Raw genomic sequence first — 14535 nt, 5'->3', positions numbered from 1 at the left:
CACTGGCCAGGAAATGGTACCTCCCAGCGGGGAGGAGCCCCAGCAAGGCCACATGTTCAGAGCTTCTCAAGATGACACATCTGGAGAAGGTAGGGGTCAGAGAGCACTGCTGCCAGCCAGGGAATGGTGGCTCCCTTGAGGAGGAGCCCTAACAAGACCAGGTGTTCAGACCTTCTCCAGCCGGCGCATCTGCCAAGGTGTGGGGCAGAGAGCGCTGCTAGCACCAAGGAATGGTGGCTCCCGGTGGGGAGGAGCCCCAGCATGGCTGGGTGTTCAGAGCTTCCCCAGTCGGCGCATCTGCCAATGTGGCGGCAGAGAGCACTGCGGCCAGCCAAGGAATGATGACTCCCAGTGGAGAGAAGACTAGGCCACGAGGTCATCTGTGCAAGTATCCCAACACTACCATCCCACCCTCACAGGCTGCTCATCTGGGGAAGCTTTGAATGCATGGCCTTGCTGGGAATCCTCCACACTGGGAACTGCCATTCTCCGACTGGCGGCAGGCTCTCTGTCCTCCCACAGCTCCAGACAGAGCAGCAGCTGAAGGGAGAAGGGAAAGAGCAACCGGCTGGCTCAGGTGCATGGGGCAGCTTTTGGTGGCTGGCAGCTGATGGGGCTGAGCAGGAGGAACGCCAGAGACAGACAGTGACGCCCAGGGGACCTGCACAGCTGGTTGAGCAAGCAAAGAGGGGCGTCTCAGCCCCAATTTGATGGCGGCCACAGGGTCATTTGTGCAGGCAGCCCCCACCCCCACCGTCTGCTTGCCTGGGGGAAGCTCCATATGTGCGGCCTTGCCAGGACTCCTCCTTACTGGAAGCCACCATTCCCTAGCTGGCGGCAGGCTCTTTGCCTCCCCATCTCAGCATCGCCGTGTGTCGGATGGAGAAGCTCCGAACGTCCAGCCTTGGGAATGACTGCTCCTTTGTCTCAACAGGGAATGGGCCAGTAAGCGCAGTAAGAGGAGCACTGGCCCTCTTGAGAGAAGTGGGGGGGACACATGCGCAGTGTGGGGGTTGCATGTATGCATATGCAGTGTGGAGCATGGGGGGGGTTATGCACGCATGCGCAAATGGGGGCATGCATTGCATTATGAGTGCCGGCAAGCACGAGCACAACAGCGCTTTCTTATTTGGACTTTCAGCATGCAATGCCAAAAGGGTTCACAACACTGTACTATAGAATTGTTTACAGAAAAGTATGTGTCAAAACTCTCATAATTAGCATTATTTGCCTGCTTGTTAAGGACTATTTAATAAGGATATCAGTCACTAAGTTTTCTGTAAATTTACACTGTACCTCCAATCATCAAGAAAGTTATTCTGATACCAGACTTCCACGTTTTTACCTGAATTCTCTCCAGAAATGCTGCTGTAAGGTGGTGGAAAATCATTTACAACTGGCAGATTTTCAACAGGTTCTTCCTCGTTCTGCAACTGAGAAGATTTTTTCCCCTTTAATTTAACATAATTATGATGCATCAAATTTTAACAATACACAAAATGGAAATCACTTATAAGAATTACACATATTTTACAGGAGAATAAATCTTTCATAATTTTTTTAAAAGATCAATGTTTTAAAAATATATAATTTTTCAATCATCCCTCTAAAAGAGATATAAATCACTTTTTAAAATCGAGTTATCTGAGTAACATTTTTCCTTAACATACTTTTATTTTTATTATTATTTTTATTAAACAATTTAGTTCACAGCTAAATATATTGAGGTAGCAAAGTAAATCCACCTTTCTTGTATGCTTTTTGCATTGCTGAAAAGTTCTTAAAATCTATATACAGTTGGGTGCTTGGGATATGAATATGGCAACACATGTAAAATTAGGATTTACTGGGGCTAACATATAAAAAATTAGTGAACATGTGACTCGTAAGATAAATTTAATTTTTTTCCCATGTACGTTCAAATTATTAATGCAAGTAATCTAAATCTTAACACATATTTCTATCTGTGTCTCATATACACCTTCAAACAATCAACAAAATCAATAAATAATTTACAATTGTTTGTTATTAGGAACACTGCGACATCTAAATTTACACAAAAGCATTACTTTCTAATCAACATAGAAAAACTGGAATATAGAACATATACAGTCATACCTCATCTTACAAACCTAATTGGTTCCAGGGGGAGGTTCGTAAGATGAAAGGTTCGTAAGACGAAACATTGTTTCCCATAGGAAACAATGTAAAGTCAATTAATCCGTGCAACCAAACCCCCCCCCCCTGCAAAAAACCGCTGCCGCCCGGCTGTCACCTTTTAAAACAGCCTGGGGGCTTCTCAGCGACCTCCCGAACGCCGAACGCCAAACCCAAACTTCCGGGTTCGGCGTTCGGGAGGCCGCTGAGAAGCCCCCAGCCTGTTTTAAAAGGTGACAGCCGGGCGGCGGGGCTTCCCAGCAGCCTCCGAACGCCGAACACGGAAGTTCGGGTTTGGTGTTCGGCTTCGGGATGCTGCTGGGAAGCCGCCTGGCTGTTTTAAAAGGTCGCAGCCGGGCTGGGGGGCTTCCCAGCAGCCTCCCAAAGCCAAACGCCAAACCCGAACTTCCGGGTTCGGCGTTCGGAGGCTGCTGGGAAGCCCCCCGGCTTTTTTAAAAGGTTGGAGCCGGGCTGGGGGGCTTCCCAGCAGCCTCCCGAACCCCGAACCCAGAAGTTCGGCAAAAGTTCGGGGTTCGGGAGGCTGCTGGGGAGCCCCCCAGCCCGGCTGCGACCTTTTAAAACAGCTGGGCAGCTTCCCAGCAGCCTCCCAAAGCTGAACGCCAAACCCGAACTTCCGTGTTAGGCGTTCGGAGGTTGCTGGGAAGCCGCCCGGCTGTTTTAAAAGGTGACAGCCGGGCTGGGGGGCTTCCCAGCAGCCTCCCGAAGCCAAACGCCAAACCCGAACTTCCGTGTTCGGCATTCGGAGGCTGCTGGGAAGCCCCGCCGCCTGGCTGTCACCTTTTAAAACAGCCGGGGGGCTTCCCAGCAGCCTCCCGAACACCGAACGCGGAAGTTCAGGTTTGGCGTTTGTAACTCGAAAAAAGTTCGTAAGAAGAGGCTATTTTTTTCTGAACCCCGGGTTCGTATCTCGAGTTGTTCGTGAGATGAGGGGTTCGTATCTTGAGGTACCACTGTATTTCTATTATTAAACTGTAACTATGTAGCTTAATTTAGTGGAGCAAAAACTGCTCAGTCACCAGATGGCAATACATATAAGCTTAGTGACTGCTGATACCACTCCTCAAATTCATCTTGTTGCTATGGTAACACCGGGGAAATCTTCAAGATTTCTAGCAGCAATGTTGAAAGATAGAGGATTATGATAGCATTGCATTACACACACACACACACACACACACACACACACACTTACATAAACATTTATCTTTATGTTCAGATATGCTTAAGACAAAGTTGTATATGAACACATTATGTAGCATTTTTAAAAGAATCCAGGAATTCTCTCCTGTTTATGGGTACCACCTTCTGCCATTCTTATGGAAGAACACTGCACTGAGATAAGCCCTTTAAAGTAGGTCAATTTTTGGGAACAGGCAACAACAAAAGTACCACTGGAACTCTACATTATTGATAAATAGGCCATAATAACAATCTTTAAAAATTGAGTTTTTCCCTCTCTGCTTTTTTATACCGCATATAAGCAAGGCAGGCTTATGTTGAACTACTTTTTTAGCCCTTCTTCTTTCCCAGGCTGAGTTGTTTGCTTAAAAGGTCCTGCATTCCATCCTTAAGGTTATCTACATATCCCTGTACAATTACTCCATCAGTCTTCCCCCCTGGGTTCAAAAAAAGGTTCTGGTGAGTTGCTCAGGGAAAGGTCTACAGACTCATTCTCCCAACCTTACTTGGCAGCTCCCTAAGATCAACAAGCAAGTCTTGTCACCCAGAATCAGACAATTGGAAAAGATCCCTCCCCTCCTTTTTTGATACAGATAAATATGGCGAGTTTATCGTAACTGCGTCAGAAAGGAATCATCTTCATCCTTGCAATAATTGTGTATTAATAGTGGCAGCACTTTTAAAAATACGGTTTATGTGGAAATTTCAGATGCAACTGGATACCCAATGACTAAAATACTCCTAAAGACCTCTCCTATATCTAGAATGTAGAATATATTCCATTCTACACTCTCTAATTCCCCGCCCCCAAATGGGGATTTTGAATGCAAGGCACAAAGAGGCTCCTCACCAATGGAAGACCAGATAAACCTTCAGTGATGCAGACAATGTAAATGAAAGGCCAGTGGGTTAATTTTCTGGGTAACTGGGAAGAGAGCAATAAATCTAAAAAAAAAAATCCAGATTTTTAGATGGTAGTTCAGGATATAAAAACCTTGTAAGCCAAACCAAATCACCCACCAGCTTGTATGTATTTGCAGCATATCTGTAATGCATTCTTGTCCAAATCTGTTCCTTCCTTCCTTCATTTGATTTCTATGCCGCCCTCTTCCTGAGACTCAGGGCGGCTTACAACATATTAAGATGAGTTGAGCAGTCTGCCTCTCCTGCATAATGTCCAAGGCATGAACAACAGTAGATACTGCAATTCTGGAGAGCAAGATGTGGGGTTGACACCAATAAACTGATTAAAAGGGAGATGTAACTTGGATGTACATACTGAGCTGTTACAGGCAAATTTATTTACTTGTTTGTTTGTTTGTTTGTTTGTTTGTTTATTCGACTTCTATGCCGCCCAATCCCCAAGGATGCAGTTCAGTTATCCCACTGATATCAGACATAGTGCCTCAGGTATTGATTCACCTTTTAAAAATTCCATTTGATGACAGATAATTAGATGACAAACAAATTCAATTGTATAACAGGTAGAAGAGGGCATTCCAAAAGTGGTTGTAGCAAAGGTGTTGCACATTGGAGACACACGACCAGCTTGGGGTGCTTGCTGATCAATCTTTTCCACAAGTACAGGTAGTCCGACTTACGACGTTGATCCGTTCCTACGTCACGTCGTAAACCGATTTTCGGTGTAAGTCGGAACATACGTACATAAATAAGTTATTTACGTACATACGTATGTAAATAATATACTGTAAGTACTTATCCTAGCCTAACACCTATTCTAACATTGTAATTATCAAAAAACACATATAAAATACATTTAATAATGAAATGAAACAGGAATAATAAACAGTAATTTAAAAAAGAGAGAACAATTCCTTACCTTTATTCCTATGGTTGGCTTGCACACTGGAAGGGGTGTTGCAAGGAAGGGAGAGACAGGCTTAATGGGAGGAGGAAGCTGCAGAAGGTGCTGGAGATACTGCGGCAGGTGAGTCAAGAGAGGCAGAACCTGCAGAAGATGCTGGAAATCCTGGGGCAGGTAAGTCAGAAGAGGCAGCTGAGATAGAGGGTACAGGATCTCTTGCAGGCCTCTCTATCTTCTTGAAATACTGCTGCAGGTTAGTTTGGAAGGAGACCATCTTCTTCTCCTCCAAGATCTGATAACAGCACAGGCAATCCATGACCCCTCTGGCAACCTTAGTGTACCTGTCCATGTTGGGATCCTCAGCCTCAAACCTTGACAACCCTTCCTCTATCAGGGCAAAACCTGCTGCCATGCCCTGCCTTGTAAATCTCTTGGGCTGTGGGGTTGGTGTATCTTCCTCTTCCTCTATCACCTGCTTCTCCAATTGGATAAGGTCCTCAGCAGATAACTCCCCTCCATGAGATGCCAGTAGCTCTGTGACATCATCAGCCTCCACCTCCAAATTAATTTCCTTACTCAGGGCAACAACTTTCTTGATAACATTATCAACTGTCTATGTAAACCCATGGAAGTCATTCACAAACTGGGGACATAGTTTTTTCCAAACACCATTCATGTTTGTCTGCTTAACCTCACCCCAGGAATCAGCAATGTTCTTCACAGCATCAAGGATGTTGTATGAGTTCCAAAAGTCCTTCAGAGTCAAGTCTTTGTTCCTCTCAGTTGCCCCTAAAGCCATAAATTGTCTTTCAAAGGTACAGTAGTAGACCTTGAATGTAGCAATGACTCCTTGGTCCGTAGGCTGTAAAGGGGCAGTGGTATTAGGTGGAAGATAAACCACCTTGATATTAGGGTGAAAGTCATCCAGATGGGCAGGGTGTCCAGGGGCATTGTCCAGCACTAGCAACCTTAAAGGGGATATTCTTGGAGGTACAGTACCGCTCCACGCCTGGCACAAAATGGTTGCTGAACCAGTCCTCAAAAACTGCAAGTGTTACACATGCCTTCTTATTAGCCTTCCAGATGACTGGTAGTTGACCCTTCCAAATGCCCTTGAGTGCCCTTGGATTCTCAGCTTGATACACCAGCAAGGGCTTCAGTTTCAGTCATCAGCAGCATTTTAAGAAGCAAAGTCAGTTTCTCCTTGCTGGCTTTATGACCTGGTGCTGAATTCTCCTCCTTGGCGATGTACGTACAGTTAGGCAAACGCTTCCAAAACAAGCCTGTCTCATCCACATTGAATACTTATTCAGCACAGTAACCCCCCTCCCTAATTATCTCAGCCAACCCTTTAGGAAACTCACTTGCTGCTTTCTCATCATTACTAGCAGTTTCACCTTGCACTTTAATATTATGGAAATTGCACGAGCCTTAAAACGGCTAAACCAACCTCTTCTGGTCACAAACTCTTCACTTTCACTTCCCTCCCCCTTTTCTTTTTTCAACGCCTCAAACAATCTTTTAGTCTTCTCCTGAACCTCCATAAGGCTGGGATACGCCATTGATTTTGGTCTTCCAACCAAAGCACTAATAATCTTTCCATCTCAATAATAAGACCACTACGCTGCTTGGTTATCACTGTCGATTTCATAGGAGCAGATCCTTTCACATGTTCAAGGATGCAATCTTTATTCTTGATAATCGTAGCGACAGTCGAACTAAGTCCAAGCGACCAGCCAATGTTTGTTGCTGTTTCCCCCTTATCGAATCACTTTATGATGTCTAATTTCACTTCCTTGGTGATGGCTTTCTTCTTCCTCTTTCCTGATGCACTGCCATCAGAGGAGTCTGCCTTACGCTTGGGAGCCATAATGAAGGGCAAAAAGTTCACAAAATCAAACACACACGTTCATACATGAGAGAGAACGACGTAGCAGCAAGCTAAAATGGCGTACAATGTGACTGGGGTGATGCCCCCTCCTCGGTCCCGAGCCACGTAACCATGTGTTCTTCCACTGCGCACACCAAACATGAAGTTTGTGTTACGACGTTTACGACGCAAAACCACTTACGTCAAAACAAGGCTTTATACAGTAAATGGGAGATGTGTCATAACCACGAAACATATAGGTTTCTCTAATAATTTTAACTCTTGCACGGTGATCTCATTAGAACCTAAAATAGTGGAGAGTTGTATCTCTAAGTCTGAAAGTGTAGAAAGAATAGCATGGATAATAAAATGTATTAACCTATTGTAAATTATCTGAGCAATTCCTAATAGTTGCCAAAATCTTGAGGGAGGAGCCTGTGAAATTTCTCAAAGAAGATGCTCTGGAGTAATTTGACTATTTCCTTGCTGCACCACCTGAATTTTCACAGGCACAGCTTTAGTAACTGATTCAGTGGAACAAGTCTTGACTAGATGTTCGAGCTCTTTAGCAGAAACACAACCCAAATCTTTTCTTTAATCCTTGTCTGCTGCAGACATGGTTCTTTTTATTCCTCCTATTTGCATGGATACTCTGGAATTGGTGCCCAAGAGGGAGAAGATTAGTGGTGCAGAAAGAATAAAACCACCTCCACTTATTCTTTCCTCTATGCTCAACTCCTCAAACCATCCAGCAATCATCACACAATGCTGAGACAGCTCTTCTAGATTATCCATCTTGCCTTATTTTATTAACACCTCTCAGTTCATCAGCCAGTCTTATTCCACTTTCTGGCCTATAACTGAAAATCCAATAGGAAGTTACAAACCCTGCAATACCTTTGCTTTAGTTTATAATTCTCCTGATTTGGTGTTACCCTCTTTGCTGAATTAACAAAAGGCAGTTCTAAAATTTTGCAGGAAGTTCTGGTAATTATGATGCAATGACCAATGCCTTCCATGAGAGGCACAGCCCATTAGGCAGTCTCTTTTTTCAGCAGATTCAGAACAAAGGTATCGCTGGAGCAATCTAATGATGAGCTTCCCAGTTGAACTTCCATGGACTAGTTTTTGGGTGTCTTAGTTTTTTCTGGCAACTATGGCTGGCACCCTCAGAGGAAAAGTGATCTGTTTTTGAGAGACTTTAATTTCTATTTCTTTATTAGGATCACTATCACATTGCATGATTATATTACTTTAAGCTTCAGGTCACAGTCAGTTGTTCTGCTATTCTGTGTAGAATGTCATGATAAAATCCATAATCCAGTGTTCCTTCAATGACTGTAAGCCATCCAGATATTTGCAGTCTCAAATATCTGGGTTTCCAGAGTTGTGATTAAGTTCTTTTGCTGAGATTTTCTCCAAATACTTTTCTTAGTAAATAGTTCCATTTTTATTTCTTCTGTCCACAAAAGTCTGTTATAATAGACTATTGAATCATCTAGTGGTGTCTGGAAATTTTGAGTGAAGCAGCAATGCCCTTTCTGGGAAACAGTGGTTTCTTCCTTGGTATTCTCACACACATACTACTCGTTTCTTCATGGTGGACTCATGAACATTGATATCAAGCAAATTGGAAAGTCGTGAAACAAAGGAGCATGCAAAAAACTTGCCTTTGTTCCTACCTGCTCATTACCTTTTAAGGGGACTGCCTTTTCTGTACTTAGGTTAGTAGTTCTGCAAAACACACACACAAACCCCTGGCTGGAAAAGAAATTTTGGAGGAAAATAAAGAGTAGGAGCAATTAGGAAAAGTTGAAGAGGGAAGACAATAGAAACAAAGAGGTAAGGAACATAAAGATTGAAAAAGTGATGATAATGATGATGATGATGATGATGATGATAGCAGCAGCAGCCCAGAAAGAGCCTAAGGCACAAAAGCTGAATCCAGAGGTAACAGCAGTTCCAGAAAGGAACCTGTGGAACCAGCAGAATTGGCAGAGTAATAACAGCTCAACAAGAATAGCTGATAAATGGCTAAAGATGAGTGGGAGCAAAATGTCAGGTAGATCAATAAGTACTATAAGAACTTGGGGGAAAATAGAGATAAGGCTTTAAAAAGAATCTCTCTGTGTGTATGTATAGATTTGGGCTTCTAATTGATACTTTTAGACTCCTCCAAATCATATCCATCAAATGAAAATAATCTGCAGCTTTTCAGCCACTACCTTATATTTTGTGCAACTTCTCAGAGTATTGTACAGTGTTCCCTCGATTTTCGCGGGGGATGCGTTCCGAGACCACCCACAAAAGTCGAATTTCCGCGAAGTAGAGATGCGGAAGTAAATACACCATTTTTGGCTCTGGACAGTATCACAAGCCTCCCCTTAACACTTTAAACCCCTAAATTACCATTTCCCATTCCCTTAACAACCATTTACTCACCATTATTAATAGTACTCACCATTGAATAAGATACTTAGTGATCCTGATATTTATAAACATAATTATTTATTAACAATAATTATTTTTTTATTTATTTTCAAAAATTATTAGTTTGGTGATGACATATGACATCATTGGGTGGGAAAACCATGGTATAGGGGGAAAAACCGCGAAGTATTTTTTAATTAATATTTTTTGAAAAATCGTGGTATAGGTTATTCGTGAAGTTCGAACCCGTAAAAATCGAGGGAACACTGTATTCCTAATTTTTGTAGTGACTTGGATAACCATTCTTGGGAAAAGGAATGATGCTGAATAAAACTACAAAATAACTGCAACCTAATTCTGCATACACCCAAACCTGAGTACAAGTTCCTTAGAACAACAGGGCGTATTTCTGAATGCAGGTAACTTAGCAACTATTCAAAATTCTAACGGGTAATCCCATCCCCCAAAATATACTTACAACATGGTCCCCCCAATAGTCACATTTATTCATTAAACATCTATGCCTTGCACCTCAACATGACTTCATTTTGGGGTCTCATAACCAGCCTGCATTTATGGCCATTTACAGAGTCCAGTTTCAGCAACATCACCCCATAAAAAACAGTCAATTTGCTTAATAACTATAGCATTTGCTTAACAACCGCCACAAAAAAGTAAAAAAAATGGGTCTTGTGACATGGTGACCTACTTTATGACCATCCCAACTTACAAGTGTAATGGACTGGCTCCATTATGCTCATATGTCAAGGACTATCTGTATGGAATATTGTGCTGTTTTTGTCAGCAAATTCCAATTTTGGAACCATGCACAGCTACTGTTCTAAAACAACATTATTCCAGGCCTCATCACAATAAAGCCCTTTTTGTAGCTCCGCAGTTATTTAATACAAAAAAACATTCACATAAGTTGCTATAAAGTATTAATAATTTCCAGAAATATTTTCAGAATTATAAAGTTGAATAGAAAGTAGACACACAACTGTGAACATAACTGTCGTTCAGCCTCACTACTATATACTTAATTATATTTGCAATTCAGTCCCAATACATATTGCCTTAGTCCTCAATTACACAAAAATATATAAGGAAATTTAGGAGCCATCTAAGCTCACCAATCCTTCCAAAAATTCCCACTACCCTCAGTTAAAAAACAATACAATTTTACAAAGTACAGTAACTTCAAACAAAGATAAAGTAATTATAGATTCAAAAGCCAATTGATTCCAGAAACATTCCTGGAGGGGGTTTACATTCTTGCAGAAAGAACTGGCTCACAAACTGTTTTCTGTACTTGCAATTCCTACTTAAATACTGGGTAAAAAAAATATAGTGAGGTGGTCCTTTCTGCAATTGGTGTCTATCATTTCTGAAAGAGATTTTGTTGATGGCCATTCATTCCTTTGTTGCCTGGACTATACACTAGTGTTTGTACATGGTATTACCATTAAGACCCATCTGGAAGTTTCAGCTGTTCCTTATGTGATGACCCAGGATATTATGGCTCTAATATTATAGATTAACCCATCTAACATCACTAATATGGGATCTACTTCAGATATCAACATATGAATGGAATTCAAGGCACTAGTTGTCACCTTTAAACATCGCATGGTTCAGATATTGGATCTAGCCCAGGTTGATTCATGGAGGGGAAATTTGCTAAGGGTTCCTCTGCAAAGGAATTGTAATTTGCAAGGACCCTGTAATCCAGCTTTCTTAATAATGCCCTCCCAATGCAGTAGTAGTGTTTCTCAAAAGTCATTATTACTAAAGAGGCAAATAAATACAGTACATGAAGAAATGAAACATCAAGATTCCCATGCAAAACTTTCCATGCAAATGATTGAGATTGGGATGCGCTTGGATGAATGGATCTAAGTGTACGTATAGGGTTTTAAGATTTGGGGTTTATGGTTGGGGTTTATAATTTATGTATGTATTGTATATTAATTTTATCTTGTAAGCCGCCCTGAGTCCTCTGGAGAAGGACGGCCCAGAAATTCAAATAAATAAAAATAAATAATAAATAAATATATAACTTAACATATCATTTCTCCATGATTTCTCATGGACATTTCTCACCAACATAGAAAGGCGAGTTTGACACTCCTGCCCTAAAGATTCAGAAGGAATCAAACAATGTTTTGTTTTGACTGATTATTTTTCAATATATTTCCCATTAAAATTTAAGCTATGGATTTTTGTATTTAAAAAAATTAATATAAAATGACATCCTTTTCAATAAAACTTTAATAGACTTATTTGAAATTTATCACACTTAGGCTTTGCAGAAGTTTCTACTTGCACACGTTTCTTTCAGTTTAACAAGAAATTTAAAAACATATTTCTCTTTTTAAAAAAATAAAAGCCCAGAATGTACTGTAGTCTACATTTATTTTTCAGAAATTTGGCAGGTCTTTCATTCAGAAGAACTAACTTTTATGAAATGTCTGTTAAAAAAATAAAGAACAAAAAATTACAGCTAATTTCAAACGATTATGTTAAGTATAATATAAACATTTGGGTTTAGGATCCAAACTGAAATGAGAGTTTTCAAATCAGCAAATTAGTTTTGTACCTAATTGCAGTATACAGTATACATATCAGCTTTTAAACCCTCCAAACTATTAGCTAAACAAAGAGACATCTATTTAATTACACTTTGTAATTACGAAATCTCAAAAGGTAATGTGATATTCTCTTGAGTTCTAACCTGAAAGTCACATAGGTAACACCAAGACTTTGGGAACAATAATTTCAAATGAATACTGAAACTGCAATCGAAATCCAATTACATGATGTTAATGATATGAGATGCAGGCAATTGTCTAGCAACACTTTGCAGGCCGCAATTTTCCCATCCCAGATTTAGATTAAGAATGCTAATCCCAGATCTTTTATAATGTATTTCGGTGAATTTATTCATTTTTGATACATATCCCACAGCAATTGTAATATTTAACACAATGCTTCACTTTTTTTTTCTGACAATGCATTATGTCCATTAAGGCAGGGGAACCAGCTGTCTTATTTGATTTGAATTTCACATCTGTAAATGTTAAAGAGTTCTAGAATTCACAGTGTTTAACTATTTGGATCTGTGGGGAAACTCCAGAGATTGTTTAAGAATTAGGTCTCCCAACAATTTGCTACCTCCATCATATCCTTATGGCAATTAATTATTAGCACAACAACTACAGAACCAGCTTGCCTTCCTTCATACTCACAACTATACAGGATGAAGAATTCAAAAGGTCAAAACGGATGAACCTCTTCTCCTTTCACCGTTGGCAAATTTTAAATGGCTAAGGCTTTGGATACTTCTACTGCGTAACTCCCTAATCTTAAATCATTCATCCTTTACAATATGGAGTCGGTCAGCAAACCAAACCAGCCACGGATACACAAAACCGAGAACGCCCTTTTAATTTAGAACAGGCGTTGTAATCTTTTTTTCCCCTAATCGCACACCAAAGACTGGGGGGGGGGGGGATAAATGACTTTTTAATCGTCGGTTTCCGAACGAAGCAAGCAGATGGTTTGGGGAGGGTGGGGGTGTGTGAGGGGGCATATTCTCTCTCCTTTGGCCTTTAAAACTTAACACACACCAAGCAAAAGGGGTGGGGGAACCGGATGCGCGATTTAAAAATGGGGGGGGGGAGAAAGAAACCTTGGGAGTCGCCTTAGAAATCAAAAGGCCAAAATGGAAGCAACGAGAGAAAGAAAAAACAACATCTCTTATTGGGGGGGGGGGGCAGGCGGGAGGACACGACTGAGGCGTTTAGGGCTTCCTTGCCTTCTAGCCCGGAGGGAGCTTTTTCAACACCCCCCCCAACACGCTCCGCCGCGGGCCTAAGAGACCGCGGCTCTCGCGTGAGCCGCCTTGCCCGGTTTGCGAGCCGCTTCCTCACCTGCTGGTATCGGCCGCCGTTGCTGCTGCCGCCGCCGTTGCTGCCGGGCTCGGCCGCCGCCATAGCGCTGGGGAAGAACCGAGCGAGGGCAAGAAGGAGGGGGGACCTGCCTGGAGCGCCGAACGCTTTTGAGGAAGCGGGCGGAGGCCCGTCGGGGACGGCTTGAGGACACTTCCTTTCCCCCCGAGGGCGCTACCGGTGCTAGGCTTGGAGGAGGAGGGCTCGACGCTTGAAGAAACAAGGCGGCGGGAGCGGCCACCCGGAGAACTCCCTGCCGCTATTGCCTGCCGAAGGTCCGGCCCCTTCCCTCCTTTCCAAGCCGTCACGCGCTGCCTCCTCCTCCTCCGGTTCTTCCTCCGCTCGGCGTTTTCAGCCACTCAGCAATCTAAAGGGGAAAATCCACCGGACCTCAGCAGAGGTTGGTGGTTAACGGTCCCCAGCAAGATCTTCTTAATTCTGTCTGCTGATCTTTTCTCATCCGAAGGAAGGGGGTGGGGAGAGGTATCTTCTAAGAGTGCAGAGAAACAGCAACCAAGATGATTAGGGGACTGGAAGAATAAAAACATATGTGAAGAAGGGTTGCGGAAACGGTGCTAATCTAGGCAAGTTGAAGGACCAGGGGAGACATGATAGCAGTCTTCCAATATTTGAGGGTCTCTCACAGAGAGGGTTTTCCAAAGCACCTGAAGGCCAGACATGGAATAATTGTCTAGCCACCTAGAGTCGGAGAGGGGCAGCATACAAGTCTAATAAATTATTATTATTATTATTATTAGTGTTGTTTTGTTATTATTATTGTTGTTGCTGCTGCTGCGATGATGATGATGATGATGGATGGATGGATGGAAGCTGATCGAGGAGAGACTCAAGCTAGAAATAAGGAGAAATTTTCTGAAAGTTAACCAGTGGAACAACTTGCCTTCAGAAGTTGTAGGAGCTTCATCACTGGAAAAGATTGGACTGCCATCTGTCAGAATTGGTTTAGGGCAGTGATGGTGAACCTACGGCACAGGTGCCACAGGTGGCATGCAGAGCCATATCTGCTGGCACACGAGCCATTGTCCTAGCTCAGCTCCAATATGCATGTGTATGCCAGTCACTGATTTTTTACAGGCACAGAT

The 14535-nt window shown here is 42.4% G+C and overlaps 1 protein-coding gene across 2 annotated transcripts in view; it reads right to left on the bottom strand.

Annotated features, from left to right (window-relative positions):
* The window catches only part of NDFIP1 (Nedd4 family interacting protein 1), a 31018-nt gene extending 17119 nt beyond the window's left edge, over nt 1–13899 (bottom strand). The window contains exons 1-2 of one of the 2 annotated variants that reach the window (XM_070739336.1): nt 13415–13899; nt 1346–1433 (exon numbers count right to left, since the gene is read on the bottom strand). In XM_070739336.1, the coding sequence (XP_070595437.1) occupies nt 1346–1433; nt 13415–13477 (151 nt within the window). In that variant the 5' untranslated portion in view covers nt 13478–13899. The remainder of the gene's footprint in view (nt 1–1345; nt 1434–13414) is intronic. The other variant, XM_070739337.1, reaches the window with a different exon arrangement.
* Between the last annotated feature and the right edge of the window lie 636 nt (nt 13900–14535).

This window comes from Erythrolamprus reginae, chromosome 2, assembly GCF_031021105.1.
Source record: "Erythrolamprus reginae isolate rEryReg1 chromosome 2, rEryReg1.hap1, whole genome shotgun sequence".
Classification (NCBI taxonomy): Eukaryota; Metazoa; Chordata; class Lepidosauria; order Squamata; family Dipsadidae; genus Erythrolamprus; species Erythrolamprus reginae.
The sequence above is the reverse complement of the archived record's forward strand: the minus strand, read 5'-3'. Positions and strand labels throughout refer to the sequence as shown.